The 14405-nt window shown below is 37.7% G+C and overlaps 1 protein-coding gene across 1 annotated transcript in view; it reads right to left on the bottom strand.

Annotated features, from left to right (window-relative positions):
• The window catches only part of EIF4E (eukaryotic translation initiation factor 4E), a 43618-nt gene that overhangs the window by 13128 nt on the left and 16085 nt on the right, over window positions 1-14405 (bottom strand). The window contains exon 2 of the mRNA XM_082837848.1: window positions 2318-2424. Within this exon, the coding sequence (XP_082693974.1) occupies window positions 2318-2424 (107 nt within the window). The remainder of the gene's footprint in view (window positions 1-2317; window positions 2425-14405) is intronic.

Here is a 14405-nt window from a genome sequence, read left to right as displayed (position 1 = left end):
GAAAAATACAAACCAAATTTTTAACACTGACTACTCTGGGGAATGGAGAAAAGCAAAATGGGGAAGAAGGTATCAGAAAAAAGCGGAGAACTTTTACTTTATATACTTTGTACCCCAATAATTTAATCTTTCTTATAATAATATAGTGGTTTTTTTAAAAGAAAACATAATTCTGCAATATTTACAAGAAGTAAATAATGAAGAAACTACCAAAATTGGAACCAAAAATGTCTTAAAATAGTTTTCCATATGATACTATTTTACACAAGAAACAGAATTGATAAGAGAAATTGAAATCCTCACAAACTTCATTTTAGGATTTAATCAGTTTGTTCACTGATAGGACAGGAATCTCTTCTCAGATTTCACTTAAGCTATGAGGGATACATGCCTTGATTACTTCTCCCCACAGAACAGCAACACTAAGAACTGTGTTCACAGTCAGAAGACAGAGCTAGCTTTTTATATACGACTGAAAAGATGAAAAAACATACTTTAAAAGTTTGGGTACTGCTGCTAGGTCAGCTAAATGAAATTGCCACTAATCAACATTCAACTATTACCTTTGGCACAATGCTTTCCTGAGGAAGAATTTTTACCCTTTATGGACTATTTGACCTTTGACATCTCACTCACGGGCTGACAATTCCCATTGTCTAGAGAACTGCTGAACCACAGGTCTCCTATGAAAAAACTACTGAATGTGTTTGGACTATTATTTCAATAGGTCTACCATGATAACGAAGAAATGATAAAAAATAAAGGGACATAAAGGGACAACACATTTTTCAGATAAATGAAACTAAATTATAGACAGTCTCATGGGATCTTTGTAAAGAGAGTAAAAGGCCTGGGAGTGGGGGGAATGAAAGGAACTGAAGATCCTCGTAAGTTAATTCCTTTAATGAAAGGAATTAAAGATCCTCAAAAGTTAACTCCAATTTACTTTCCTCCAGATTCTTACAATGTTTCTGAGTTGCCATTTTCTTCCCACCATCAGCTCTCAGGGAATGTGTTAATTTTCGTCATGTAAGCCAGAAAGACAATCAAGTAAACAACATAAACATACTGGGAAGTGGTAGGGCAGAGATAGGAAAAACCATATACTGAACTATTAAACTACTACACAGTAACTATGAAAACTTAACTCATCCTAAACTCTCCTCTTTTCCTCACCTAACTTCTCTTAAATACAACCAACCAATCTCCAGCCTCCACATCCCCTAGCTCTCTTTTCTCCTTCACAGACCAACTTCAAATTGCCTATTCCTGCTCTATACATTGTATACTTTCTATTCACTCTTCAAACTATGCCAATCTTCTTCCATCACCTGCTCTACTAAACTTTCTCCAATGTTAGCAAGGACTTATTGTTCAATCCAATGAACATTTGGCCTTTCTGTGGCAAATATGCTTATCTTGTCCTAAAATAAACCATCTGCTTGGTTTCCATGACCAAGCACTCTTTCCTAGTTTATACAGTTTATATGTCTATACCCTTCAAAGGCATTCTTTTTTTAAAAATTTTACTGAAGTACAGTTGATTTACAATGTTATGTTAATGTCAGCTATACAGCAAAGTGACTCAGTTATACATATACATATATTCTTTTTCATATTCTTTTCCATTATGGTTTATCACAGGATACTGAACGTAGTTCCCTGTGCTATACAGTAGGACCTTGCTGTTTATCCATTCTAGATGCACCAGTTTGCATCTGCTAATCCCAAACTCCCAGCCCATCCCTCCCCCACACCCCTCCCACTTTGCAACCACAAGACTGTTCTCTTCATAGGCATTCGTACTCAAAAATATCACCTATGGGCTTCCCTGGTGGCGCAGTGGTTGAGAGTCCGCCTGCCGATGCAGGGGACGCGGGTTCGTACCCCGGTCCGGGAAGATCCCACATGCCACGGAGCGGCTGGGCCCGTGAGCCATGGCCGCTGAGCCTGCGCGTCCGGAGACTGCGCTCCGCAGCGGGAGAGGCCACAGCAGTGAGAGGCCCGCGTACGCAAAAAAAGAAAAAAAAAAATCACCTATGTGCTAATATTCCAAGCCTCTGTTGTGAGAACTCATTTACTACTGTGCTTTCAATTACCATCAATTACCAATGAATTTCAAACCACCCTTTCAAAGTTCTACTATCTGAGTTCAAGATTCACACATAAAATGCTTGCTAGACATGGGTCATCCAAATGAAAATGGAATCCTTCACCTATCTAAAACTAGTCTCATCTAACTTTTCCCTCCAAACCTGTCCCATTCACCATTTACCTTGCGGCCTAAGTCAGAACACCTATGTGTCAGAAAGCTTACCTGTTCTGTAAAGGATGTTTAATATAGTGCTCTGGGTTAGCAACCTCCTGATTAGATTCTGTTTTCTCTTCTTCTGTAGGTGGGGGATTAGGAGTAGGGGTGGTTTCCTAGTGGAAAATAATTAAACATTATGAACTTCTTAACATGAAGAAATAACATTAAGAAATTTCTTTATTTTTAAATTTTTATTGAAATATAGTTAATTCACAATGCTGTGAAAAATTAATTCCTACGACAGCAATACTCTAAATAAATCTGAACCAATATTGTCCATATTTTTTTTAAGGAGAATGAATTAACAGCAGAAGCACTGGATAAAATAGACCAAAGATCAAACTCTAAGCACCAGACTCTTCATTCTAGCATCTCTTCATTATGAGCAAAAGGTTTCTCAAATTTAAAAACATAATAATAATAATTTTGTATATTGTTACCTTCCACTTACACATTTTAATATAAGATTGTTAGAGACCATGGAAAAAAGTTGGGAAAATCAAGTACCTTTCTTAACATACTAAACACGGTGCATAGTGGGAGTGGGGGAGATACAATTAAAGTTTGGAGAGTATATTAACTATATCACAATGACACAAACACAAAAATCTTTATAAAGTGATCAAGGCAATACTACACAGGTCCTTGCTTTCATGTTACACTGTTATTATATATGGTGACAAAGTTCAGCAACTTCTGTCATTTTCAATTGGCCCTAAGCAAAAAAGCTGGACATTGGCTTGAACTTAAATTCTTCTAGGCTAGACATAATTGTCATCTAAAAATGTCAGGGAAAAAGGGAGGCTGGGAATAATAAGTGTTCTCCACATTAATCCATCTAACTCTTCACCCTACTGTAAATTGGTATCAACAGATAGCTAAGAAAAGGGACCAGACGCTGAAACAAAAGCTGATACAAAAAAGGAGGGCACTGAAACAAGGGTTTGGATATCAGATTTAAATCCAACTAGCAAACCAATACAGATATATGTTCACATTAACAACATTCTGTCAATCAGAGATGTATGATCTAAAAAAAAGACTTCAGGGACAGGTGATACACATTTTACAAAATAAAATACATTTTTCTTATCAACAAGACACCTCTAGTAAGTAATTTTTACTAGCCTATGAAGTCACTCATAGCAAGGGCTTTATCTTGACTTTGCTCATAACTGTAATGCCAATGATCACAATGCTACACCAATAAGAACTTACTGGCTTGATTACTTAACTGAATAAATTTAAATGTTTACACAGAGTAGTTAAGGCCATAAAATTTACACAGAGTAGCCAATGCCTTAATAGCGCCAGAGCACCTATCATTTTTACCAGCATTTCCTCATCACAATCAATTTACATCTTCAAATAGATGATCATTACCAAATGCCATTCCTTACTCTACTAGCTTAAAATTAATGATGGTCTCCAGACAGGGGTAGTCTGAGTGAACAGAGAAAACAGCCAACAGTTAGGGACTGATAAGGCAGGGGGTTTGGGGAACAGGGTACCAGAGAAAAGTGAGCTGCAGAGGAGTGAGCCTCAAAAATCTATGTAAAAATCCCTGAAGTCCTTGGCTGTGACTCCTAAACTGAGATGTTCGGAATGCAGCTCCGGGTAAGTCTAGCAGGGAACAGCTGAGCCAAGACTTCAGAGCCTGAACAGCATCAGGAAGACTAATTCAGACCCAGCCAGAGTGGATGGTTGAAAATCCTCAACTTTCAGATGAAATCCTAGAAAGGTCATGTCCTAGGTATCAAGTGAAATACATATGCCTAACAAATCCTAAAACTAATCCGTGACAGGATCAAGGTAATCTACTGATAAATAAATTAACTGCCCCCAAGAACCAGACTCTATACTCTGGAGGAAAATAACAGAAGTGTGAGCCTCTATGAATATTACCTACGATACCTAGCAAACCATCAAACATTATCAGACATGCAAAGAAAATTTTTTATAGCAACTAATGATCAAGATATTAAACTGTCCATAGAAAGACATCCAGATAACAGATACATGATCCAGATAACTGAGTTAGCAGACGAAGTCTTAATAACTATGACTACTATGGTAAAATAGAAGATGGAGGGAATTCCCTGATGGTCCAGTGGTTAAGACTTGGTGCTTTCACTGCCAGGGCTGGGTCCATTCCCTGGTCAGGGAACTAAGATCCCACAAGCCGCATGGTATGGCCAAAAATATAAACAAATGAACAAATAAACAAATAAATAAATAAAATAGAAGATGTGGAAAAAGGATAGAAGAAACAGGAGTATTTGAAAAGGGAACTGAAATCAATTTTTAAAAAGAATCAAATAGACACTAATGAACTGCCAACTACAATGTCTGAAATTGAGAGCTTATTGAATAACAAGAAACTCGACTCAGCAGAATGTAGGACTGGTGAACTTCAAAGACAGGTCAATAGAAAATATTCAAATAATCACAGAGGAGGGGAAAACAGATAGTAAGAAATGTCAAGATGGTTAAAAAGTTCAAGGACAAGATAAGAGAGAATGGGACAGAAGGAATACAGAAAGAAAGAATAACCAAAATTTACCAAATTACATGAGGGACTCAAGTCAGATTAAAAAACTGAGGCAACTCCAAGCAGTATAAATACAAACAAAACTACACCTGGGGGATTTCCCTGGCGGTCCAGTGGTTAGGACTTCGCCTTCCAATGTAGGGGGTGCGGGTTCAATCCCTGGTCAGGGAGCTAAGATCCCACATGCCTCACAGCCAAGAAACCAAAACAAAAAAAAAGAAGCAGTATTGTAACAAATTCAATAAAGACTTGAAAAATGGTCCACTGCAAAAAAACCCAAAACAAACAAAAACAAAAACTACACCTGGGCACATTAGACTCTAACTACTGAAAACTAAAGGAGGCAATATTAAAAGCAGTTAGGAAGAAAAATTTTAAAAAGACACATACACATTACTTTCAAAGGAACAATAAGAATAACTGCTAACTTCTCAAAAGAAATTATGGAAACCATCAGACAACAGAATAACATCCTTGTGCTGAAGGGAAAAAACTGTCAACACTGACTGAATTCAGTGCCTAGGAGGGGACTTCCCTGGTGGTCCAGTGGCTAAGACTCTGCACTCCCAATGCAAGGGTCCCGGGTTCAATCTGGGGTCAGGGAACTAGATCCCACATGACACAGCTAAGAGGTTAGAAATGAATGACACGGAAAAAACCATAAAAAACATAAACACATGGAGACTAAACAATACATTACTAAATAACCAAGAGATCACTGAAAAATCAAAGAGGAAATAAAAAAATACCTAGAGACAAATTGCAACGAAAACACGACTATCCAAAACCTATTGGATGCAGCAAAAGCAGTTCTAAGTGGGAAGTTTATAGCTATACAAGCCTACCTCAAGAAATAAGAAAAATCTCAAATAAATAATCTAAACTTACACCTAAAGGAATTAGAAAAAGAAGAACAATCAAAACCCAAAGTCAGCAGAAGGAAAGACATCATGAAGATCAGAGAAGAAATAAATGAAATAGAAACAAAGAAAACAATAGCAAAGATCAATAAAACTAAAAGCTGGTTCTTTGAGAAGATACACAAAATTGATAAACCATTAGCCAGACTCATCAAGAAAAAGAGGGAGATGACTCAAATCAATAAAATTAGAAATGAAAAAGGAGAAGTGACAACAGACACCGCGGAAATACAAAGCATCCTAAGAGACTAGTACAAGCAACTCTATGCCAATAAAATGGACAACCTGGAAGAAATGGACAAATGCTTAGAAAGGTATAACCTTCCAAGACTGAACCAGGAAGAAACAGAAAATATGAACAGACCAATCACAAGTACTGAAATTGAAACTGTGATTCAAAATCCTCCAACAAACAATAGTCCAGGACCAGATGGCTTCACAGGTGAATTCTATCAAATATTTAGAGAAGACCTAACACCCATCCTTCTCAAACTCTTCCAAAAAATTGCAGAGGAAGGAACACTCCCAAACTCATTCTATGCGGCCACCATCACCCTGATACCAAAACCAGACAAAGACACTATAAAAGAAGAAAATTACAGACCAATATCACTGATGAATACAGACGTAAAAATCCTCAACAAAATACTAGCAAACAGAATCCAACACCACATTAAAAGGATCATACACCATGATCAAGTGGGATTTATCCCAGGGATGCAAGGATTCTTCAATATACGCAAATCAACAATGTGATACACCATTAATAAACTGAAGAATGAAACCCATATCATCTCAATAGATGCAGAAAAACCTTTCTTTCAACACCCATTTATGATAAAATCTCTCCAGAAAGTGGGCATAGAGGGAACCTATCTCAACATCATAAAGGCCATATACAACAAACCCATAGCAAACATCATTCTCTATGGTGAAAAACTGAAAGCATTTCCTCTAAGATCAGGAACGAGACAAGGATGTCCACTCTCACCACTATTATTCAACAGTTTTGGAAGTCCTAGCCTCGGCAAACAGAGAAGAAAAAGAAATAAAAGGAATACAAATTGGAAAAGAAGAAGTAAAACTGTCACTGTTTGCAGATGACGTGATACTATACATAGAGAACCCTAAAGATGCCACCAGAAAACTACTAGAGCTAATCAATGCATTTGGTAAAGTTGCAGGATACAAAATTAATGCACAGAAATCTCTTGCATTCCTATATACTAATGATGAAAAATCTGAAAGAGAAATTAAGGAAACACTCCCATTTACTATTGCAACAAAAAGAATAAAATACCTAGGAATAATCCTACCTAGGGAGACGAAAGACCTGTATGCATATAACTATAAGACACTGATGAAAGAAATTAAAGTTGATATGAAGAGACAGGGAGATATAGCATGTTCTTGGATTGCAAGAATCAATATTGTGAAAATGACTATACTACCCAAAGCAACCTACAGATTCAACGCAATCCCTATCAAATTACCAATGGCATTTTTTACAGAACTAGAACAAAAAATCTTAAAATTTGTATGGAGACACAACAGACCCTGAATAGCCAAAGCAGTCTTGAGGGAAAAAAACAGAGCTGGAGGAATCAGACTCCCTAACTTCAGACTATACTAAAAAGCTACAGTAATCAAGACAATATGGTACTGGCACAAAAGCAGAAACACAGATCAGTGGAACAAGATAGAAAGCCCAGAGGTAAGCCCACGCACCTATGGTCAACTAACCTATGACAAAGGAGGCAAGGATATACAATGGAGAAGAAACAGTCTCTTCAATAAGTGATGCTGGGAAAACGGGACAGCTACATGTAAAAGAATGAAATTAGAACACTCCCTAACACCATGCACAAGAATAAACTCAAAATGGATTCGAGACTTAAATGGAAGACCGGACATTATAAAACTCTTAGAGGAAAACATAGGAAGAACACTCTTTGACATAAATCACAGCAAGATCTTTTTTGACCCACCTCCTAGAGTAATGGAAATAAAAACAAAAATAAACAAATGGGACCTAATGAAACTTCAAAGCTTTTGCACAGCAAAGGAAACCATAAACAAAATGAAAAGACAACCCTCAGAATGGGAGAAAATATTTGCAAACGAATCAACGGACAAAGGATTAATCTCCAAAATATAGAAACAGCTCATGCAGCTCAATATTAAAAAAACAAACAACCCAATCCAAAAATGGGCAGAAGACCTAAATAGACATTTCTCCAAAGAAGACATACAGAGGCCAAGAAGCACATGAAAAGCTGCTCAACATCACTAATTATTAGAGAAATGTAAAATCAAAACTATAATGAGGTATCACCTCACACCAGTTAGAATGGGCATCATCAGAAAATCTACAAACAACAAATGCTAGAGAGGGTGTGGACAAAAGGGAACCCTCTTGCACTGTTGGTGGGAATATAAACTGATACAGCCACTATGGACAACAGTATGGAGGTTCCTTAAAAAACTAAAAATAGAATTACCATAAGATCCAGCAATCCCATTACTGGGCATATACTCAAAGAAAACCACAATTCAAAAACACACATGCACCCCAATGTTCACTGCAGCACTATTTACAATAGCCAGGTCATGGAAGCAACTTAAATGCCCATCGACAGACAAATGGATAAAGGAAATGTGGTATATATACAATGGAATATTATTCAGTCGTAAAAAGGAACGAAACTGGGTCATTTGTTGAGATGTGGATGAATCTAGAGACTTTCATACAAAGCAAAGTAAGTCAGAAAGAGAAAAACAAATATCATATATTAACACATATATGTGGAACCTAGAAAAATCGTACAGATGAACCAGTTTTCAGGGCAGAAACTGAGACCAGATGTAGAGAACAAATGTATGGACAGCAAGGGGGGAAAGCTGCGGGGGGTGGTGGGGGTGGTGTGATGAATTGGGGGATTGGGATTGACATGTATACACTGATGTGTATAAAATTGATAACTAATAAGAACCTGCTCTTTAAAAAAAAAGTGATCAAATGTGTATCCTTGGAAAGAAGCAAAAATAGATCATGTTTACTGTTTAAAAATATATATTTGATTTTTGAAAAAAAAATAAAAATCAACAGAAATTAAAAACTCACCTTTGGCCTTACTGAAACCTAGGATCCCTCTCCTGATTTAACTACTGCTTTATTATGTAGCTTTTAAAGACCTTTTCTAATGCATTCATATGCTTCTGAATGTTTGAAAATATTAAATATTATGTTGTTTTATTGAGGTGGATCTTTTCATATGTATGGATACTATATGTACTTCTGGAAATTGTTGCACACAGTTTTACTCTGTCTCAAACTGTATTTTAATCAATGCAAAAAGTTGAAATATTATAAAGAACAATGCTTGGAATACCATATATTTTTTCTTTGATATTTTAATTGAATTTTTTATATGTAAAAGTCACTTAAAAATGTTAGTGCCAGTTTGTACCAGCTTTCTAGCAGACAACTGGGTAATTGGAAGCATTGATGTCCAGACTCTAATTCTCAAAATCCTGTTGCTTTGGGAATGTTTGGACTTTATTAAGTTGATGACAAGATAAACTGTTATTCACTGCATATTATTACACAGACATATTACTGACTTTATTACTCTATTATTAATAGTAGAATTGGCATTTTTACAATAAATATTATAGGGATTCATGTTAAGTAATAAGAATTTTCTTCTGGAAGCAAGATTTTTGAAGCAAATTATGATGTCATAGAGAGAAATTATGTAAATCATTATATACTATCTTAGAATATTGAGATGCTGAAAGGTGACTATAAATAGTGTCGTAAATAAAACTGTTCACTGTTCACTGTCTCTAAAAAAAAAAGAAATAAATAAAACTGTTCACTGTTCACTGTCTCTAAAAAAAAAAGAAAAAAAAGAGTTCGAATGCTGCAACTAAGGATCCCACCTGCCACAACAAAGATCCCACATGCCACAACTAAGACCTGGCACAGCCAAATAAATAAATAAATATTTTAAAAAAGAATTCAGTGCCTAGGAAAAATATCCTTCAGAAATAGAGAAGTCAAGTCAGACTCACACAGACACTACACAAACACACTCTCACACCCAAGGTCCAAAGTAAGAGGAACGCCAAAGGAAAGTTTCAGGCTAGAGGGAAAAGTTCCCAGACAAGAGAATGGAAGTGCAAAAAAGAATGAAAAGCACTGGAAAAGGTAAATGTGTGGGTAAACATATGAAAAACTATTAACAGTTTAAAGGAATAATAATAATGATGCCTTGTGTAGTTTAACATAATAACGACCGTCCTACCAAAGGACTGGGTATATATGGATTTGTGAGGTTGGATGTGTGAATAAAAGATACTCTTCCTGGGACATCCCTGGCGGTTCAGTGGTTGGGACTCCGAGCTTCCACTGCAGAGGACACGGGTTTGATCCCTGGTCGGGGAACTGGGATCCCACATGCCTCGTGAGGTGCTCAAAAAAGAAAAAAGATACTCTTCCTCCCAAACTTAAGAAATAATGCAAATTCTCTTATTTACCTAAATTAAAAGACAGGGCTTCCCTGGTGGCACAGTGGTTAAGAATCTGTCTGCCAATGCAGGCCACACAGGTTCGAGTCCTGGTCCGGGAAGATCCCACATGCCGCGAAGCAACTAGGCCCGTGTGCCACAACTGCTGAGCCTGAGCTCTAGAGCCTGCGAGCCACAACTACTGAAGCCTGCCCACCTAGAGCCCATGCTCTGCAACAAGAGAAGCCACTGCAGTGAGAAGCCCGTGCACTGCAACGAAGAGTAGTCCCTGCTCACCACAACCAGAAAAAGCCCGCGCACAGCAACAAAAACCCAACGCAGCCAAAAAGTAAATAAATAAAATTTAAAAGAATTGGCTACCATCTTTAAAAAAAAAGACAAATGATAAGTCAAACATATTCATAAGTTCACAATCCTCATTACAAACCATACTTTCACAGCACTTATTTACACCTTTTACCTCAGCAGCATGTAAAAGACAATCACAGTATGAGTAATTACAAGTTTCATAGGGTACAAAATGTCACTTCCTAACTCCTTTAGTACTTTCCTTTCTTTTCTCTTATTCTACTCTTTTCACCATTAGGAGAATGGTGGAAAGCTTAGATGGTATCAGAAGTCTCTAGATATGTAAGAACTAAAAGCAGGTAATAACTCAGAAAAAACTATGTTCACTTCCTTAGAAAGTGTTCCTTTGAATTTTACATTCTACATTAGCTGAAATATTAGCCTTTATATTAATAATATATAATCTAGGGGTTTTCCTGTAACTAAAATAAATATAGCTACTCATCTTTAAATGATTGTGTAGATGTATGAGTAAGTATACTAGTTTAAAAACTTAGTCTTTGCTTTTAATATTATATAAACGTGCTAGATTAAGACAAATGCTCTAAAACACTGAAAAAAATGTTTATTAACCATAAACAATCTTTTCAGTATTTGAAACCCTTTTTTAATATAAGTGTAGTATTGATGTTTCTTTTTTAGATTTTTTTTTTCCCTTGGCCACACCGTGAGGCATGCGGGATCTTAGTTCCCTAACCAGGAATTGAACCTGTGCCCCCTGCAGTGGCATGCGCAGAGTCCTAACCATTGGACTGCCAGGAATTCCCATCTTTTTTGGCCTTTTAAATTATTATCTACAGTTTAATAGATGTTTAAATTTTTAAACTTATTTGAATTTAATTCCTCTTAAAGCAAAAGTGATTAATAGCCAATTGTTTCCATGACAGAATAAAAAATACTCAAATACTCTACAAAAATACTCATACACATGGCACAGACCAAATCTAGTAAGATTCAGAATCATTTTCATGATGGAAATTACTTATGAAAACATTAATATTAAAAATCATGTATTTAAAAGGGCATATTTTCTCAATACAAATTTTCTCAGGTCGTACTTTGCTATGGTCATATACTTATCACAACAATCCATTCATAATCAATAGAAATTTTTTTAATGCATGTACTTTTTAATATTTATTTTTTGGCTGCATTGAGTCTTAGTTGCAGCACGCAGGATCTTTCGTTGCACTGTGCGGGCTTCTCTCTAGCTGTGGCATGTGGGCTTAGTTGCCCTGGGGCATGTGGGATTTTAGCTCCCCAACCAGGGATCGAACCCGCACCCCCTGCATTGGGAGGCGAAGTCTTAACCACTGGACTGCTAGAGAAGTCCCCACCCTGTAAACTTTTTTTAAAAAATTATTTATATTTTATTTTTGGCTGTGTTGGGTCTTCGCTGCTGCACATGGACTTTTCTCTAGTTGCCGTGAGCGGGGCGCTACTCTTCATTGCGGTTCGCAGGCTTCTCATTGCAGTGGCTTCTCTTGTTGCAGAGCACAAGCTCTAGGCACATGGGCTTCAGTAGTTGTGGCACATGGGCTCAGCAGTTGTGGCTTGTGGGCTCTAGAGCACAGGCTCAGTAGTTGTGGTGCACGGACCTAGTTGCTCCGCGGCATGTGGGATCTTCCCAAACCAGGGCTCGAACCCATGTTCCCTGCATTGACAGGCAGATTCTTAACCACTGGATTCTTAACCACTGCACAACCTGAGAAGTCTGCCACTCTGTAAACTTCTTGAGTCTGCAATTATGTTGCAAATTACTGCAAAGGAAAACATTATTTTTGTTTGAGACTACTCAGACATGCCTTATTATAAAATCATTTCCTGTCATTTCTTTCAACTTTATTTTTTTGTTTAAAATCTCTTAACTTTGAAATAATCAGGATGCTTTTTTTCTTATTTTCAACTTAGATAAAGCAAAACAAAAGTAATAGCCATGTAGGATGTTATTTTAAACTTTCAGATTAATTCTATGGGGGTGGTCTATTCTATGGGGAAATTCCAATCCCCTATACCTTTTTTTTTTTTTTTGCGGTACGTGGGCCTCTCGCTGTTGTGGCCTCTCCCGTTGCGGAGCACAGGCTCCAGACGCGCAGGCTCAGCGGTGATGGCTCACGGGCCCAGCCGCTCCATGGCATGTGGGATCTTCCCGGACCGGGGCATGAACCCGCGTCCCCTGCATCGGCAGGCGGAGTCTCAACCACTGCACCACCAGGGAAGTCCCCCTATACCTTTTGAATCCATGGTAGTATATACAATGAGAAGTAATATCCAGAATGATGGCCGTGCTATATTAAATTATTCGATCAGGGACTTCCCTGGTGGTCCAGTGGATAAGACTCCGTGCTCCCAATGCAGGGGGCCTGGGTTCAATCCCTAGTCAAGGAACTAGATCTCGCATGCCACAACGAAAGATCCCTCACGCCACATCAAAGATCCTGTGTGCCACAACTAAGACCTGGTTTAGCCAAACAAACAAATAAAATTCTTTGATCAAAAATGACTTATAATTATGGACATATGCCAAATAAGAATGATGAAATACATTTTTAAAAGAACCCTAGAAAGGGGAATTCTCTGACAGTCTAGTGGTTAGGACTTGGCACGTTTATTGCTATGGCCTGGGTTCAATCCCTGGTCCGGGAGCTAAAGTCCCGCAAACCGCTCGGTGTGGCAAAAAAACAAAACTTTCAGGTCAATCCCGAGTTAAGCATAAACATCACTTAACTATAATAGATGTTCAAATTATTCATTATTTGTCTTAATTTGCTAAATATTTATTTTTGGCTGCATCGAGTCTTCGTTGCTGCACGCAGGCTTTCTCTAGTTGCGGCAAGCGGTGGCTACTCTTTGTTGCCGCAAGTGGGCTTCTCTTGTTGCGGAACACGGGCTCTAGGTGTGCGGGCTTCAGTAGTTGTAGCAAACAGGCTCAGTAGTTGTGGCTTGTGGGCTCTAGAGCACAGGCTCAGCAGTTGTGACACATGGGCTTAGTTGCTCCGCAGCACGTGGGATCTTCCCAGACCAGGCTCGAACCAGTGTCCCCTGCACTGACAGGATTCTTAACCACTGTGTCACGAGGGAAGCCCTGCTAAGTACTTTTAATATAAATTGACTTTAAAAATAAAATTAAAGTATTTTGAAATTATATCTCCTCTTAAAATTCTTTGTAAGGCTATTAACTAGTTAGGTATCTAAGACTTAGGATCACCAAAAAACAGGTCGGAAGAGGAGTACTATGGGATACTTGTAGCACCAACTTCACAAAATTCTCCCTAAAAACCCGTAACAGGTGTTTTCACGGGATATGTTTAAAATGGATTTAATTAGATATTTTTTAATTATATGAGATCATCAAAGAAGCAATAAACAAGGTTATCACATTACATGGGAACTTTTTACAAACTTGTCATTTTTATGGTTGCTTCCTACAGAGCAGACAGTAAAAGAGTTTTAAATTTACACTCAGTTTTTTGTTTTTTCTTTTGGCCACACCAGGCGACTTGCGGGATTTCAGTCCCCGACCAGGGATTGAACCACTGCCCTCCACAGTGAAATCGCAGAGTCCTAACCACTGGACAGCCAGGGAATTCCCTACATCCAGTTTAAAAACAAAATTCTCTACTGGAAAGTCCCACAACATCCCTCTACCTACTCTCTCAGCTTGGTGGTCTCCCCCATAAGCAATTTTCTTTGGAAATTACTTTTTAAATATCCATGTTTTATCAATACTTCTAGGTTTGAA

This window comes from Leucopleurus acutus, assembly GCF_964270905.1.
Source record: "Leucopleurus acutus genome assembly, chromosome: 4".
Classification (NCBI taxonomy): Eukaryota; Metazoa; Chordata; class Mammalia; order Artiodactyla; family Delphinidae; genus Leucopleurus; species Leucopleurus acutus.
Note: the sequence above shows the minus strand (reverse complement) of the source record. Positions and strands in the feature narration are given on the sequence as shown.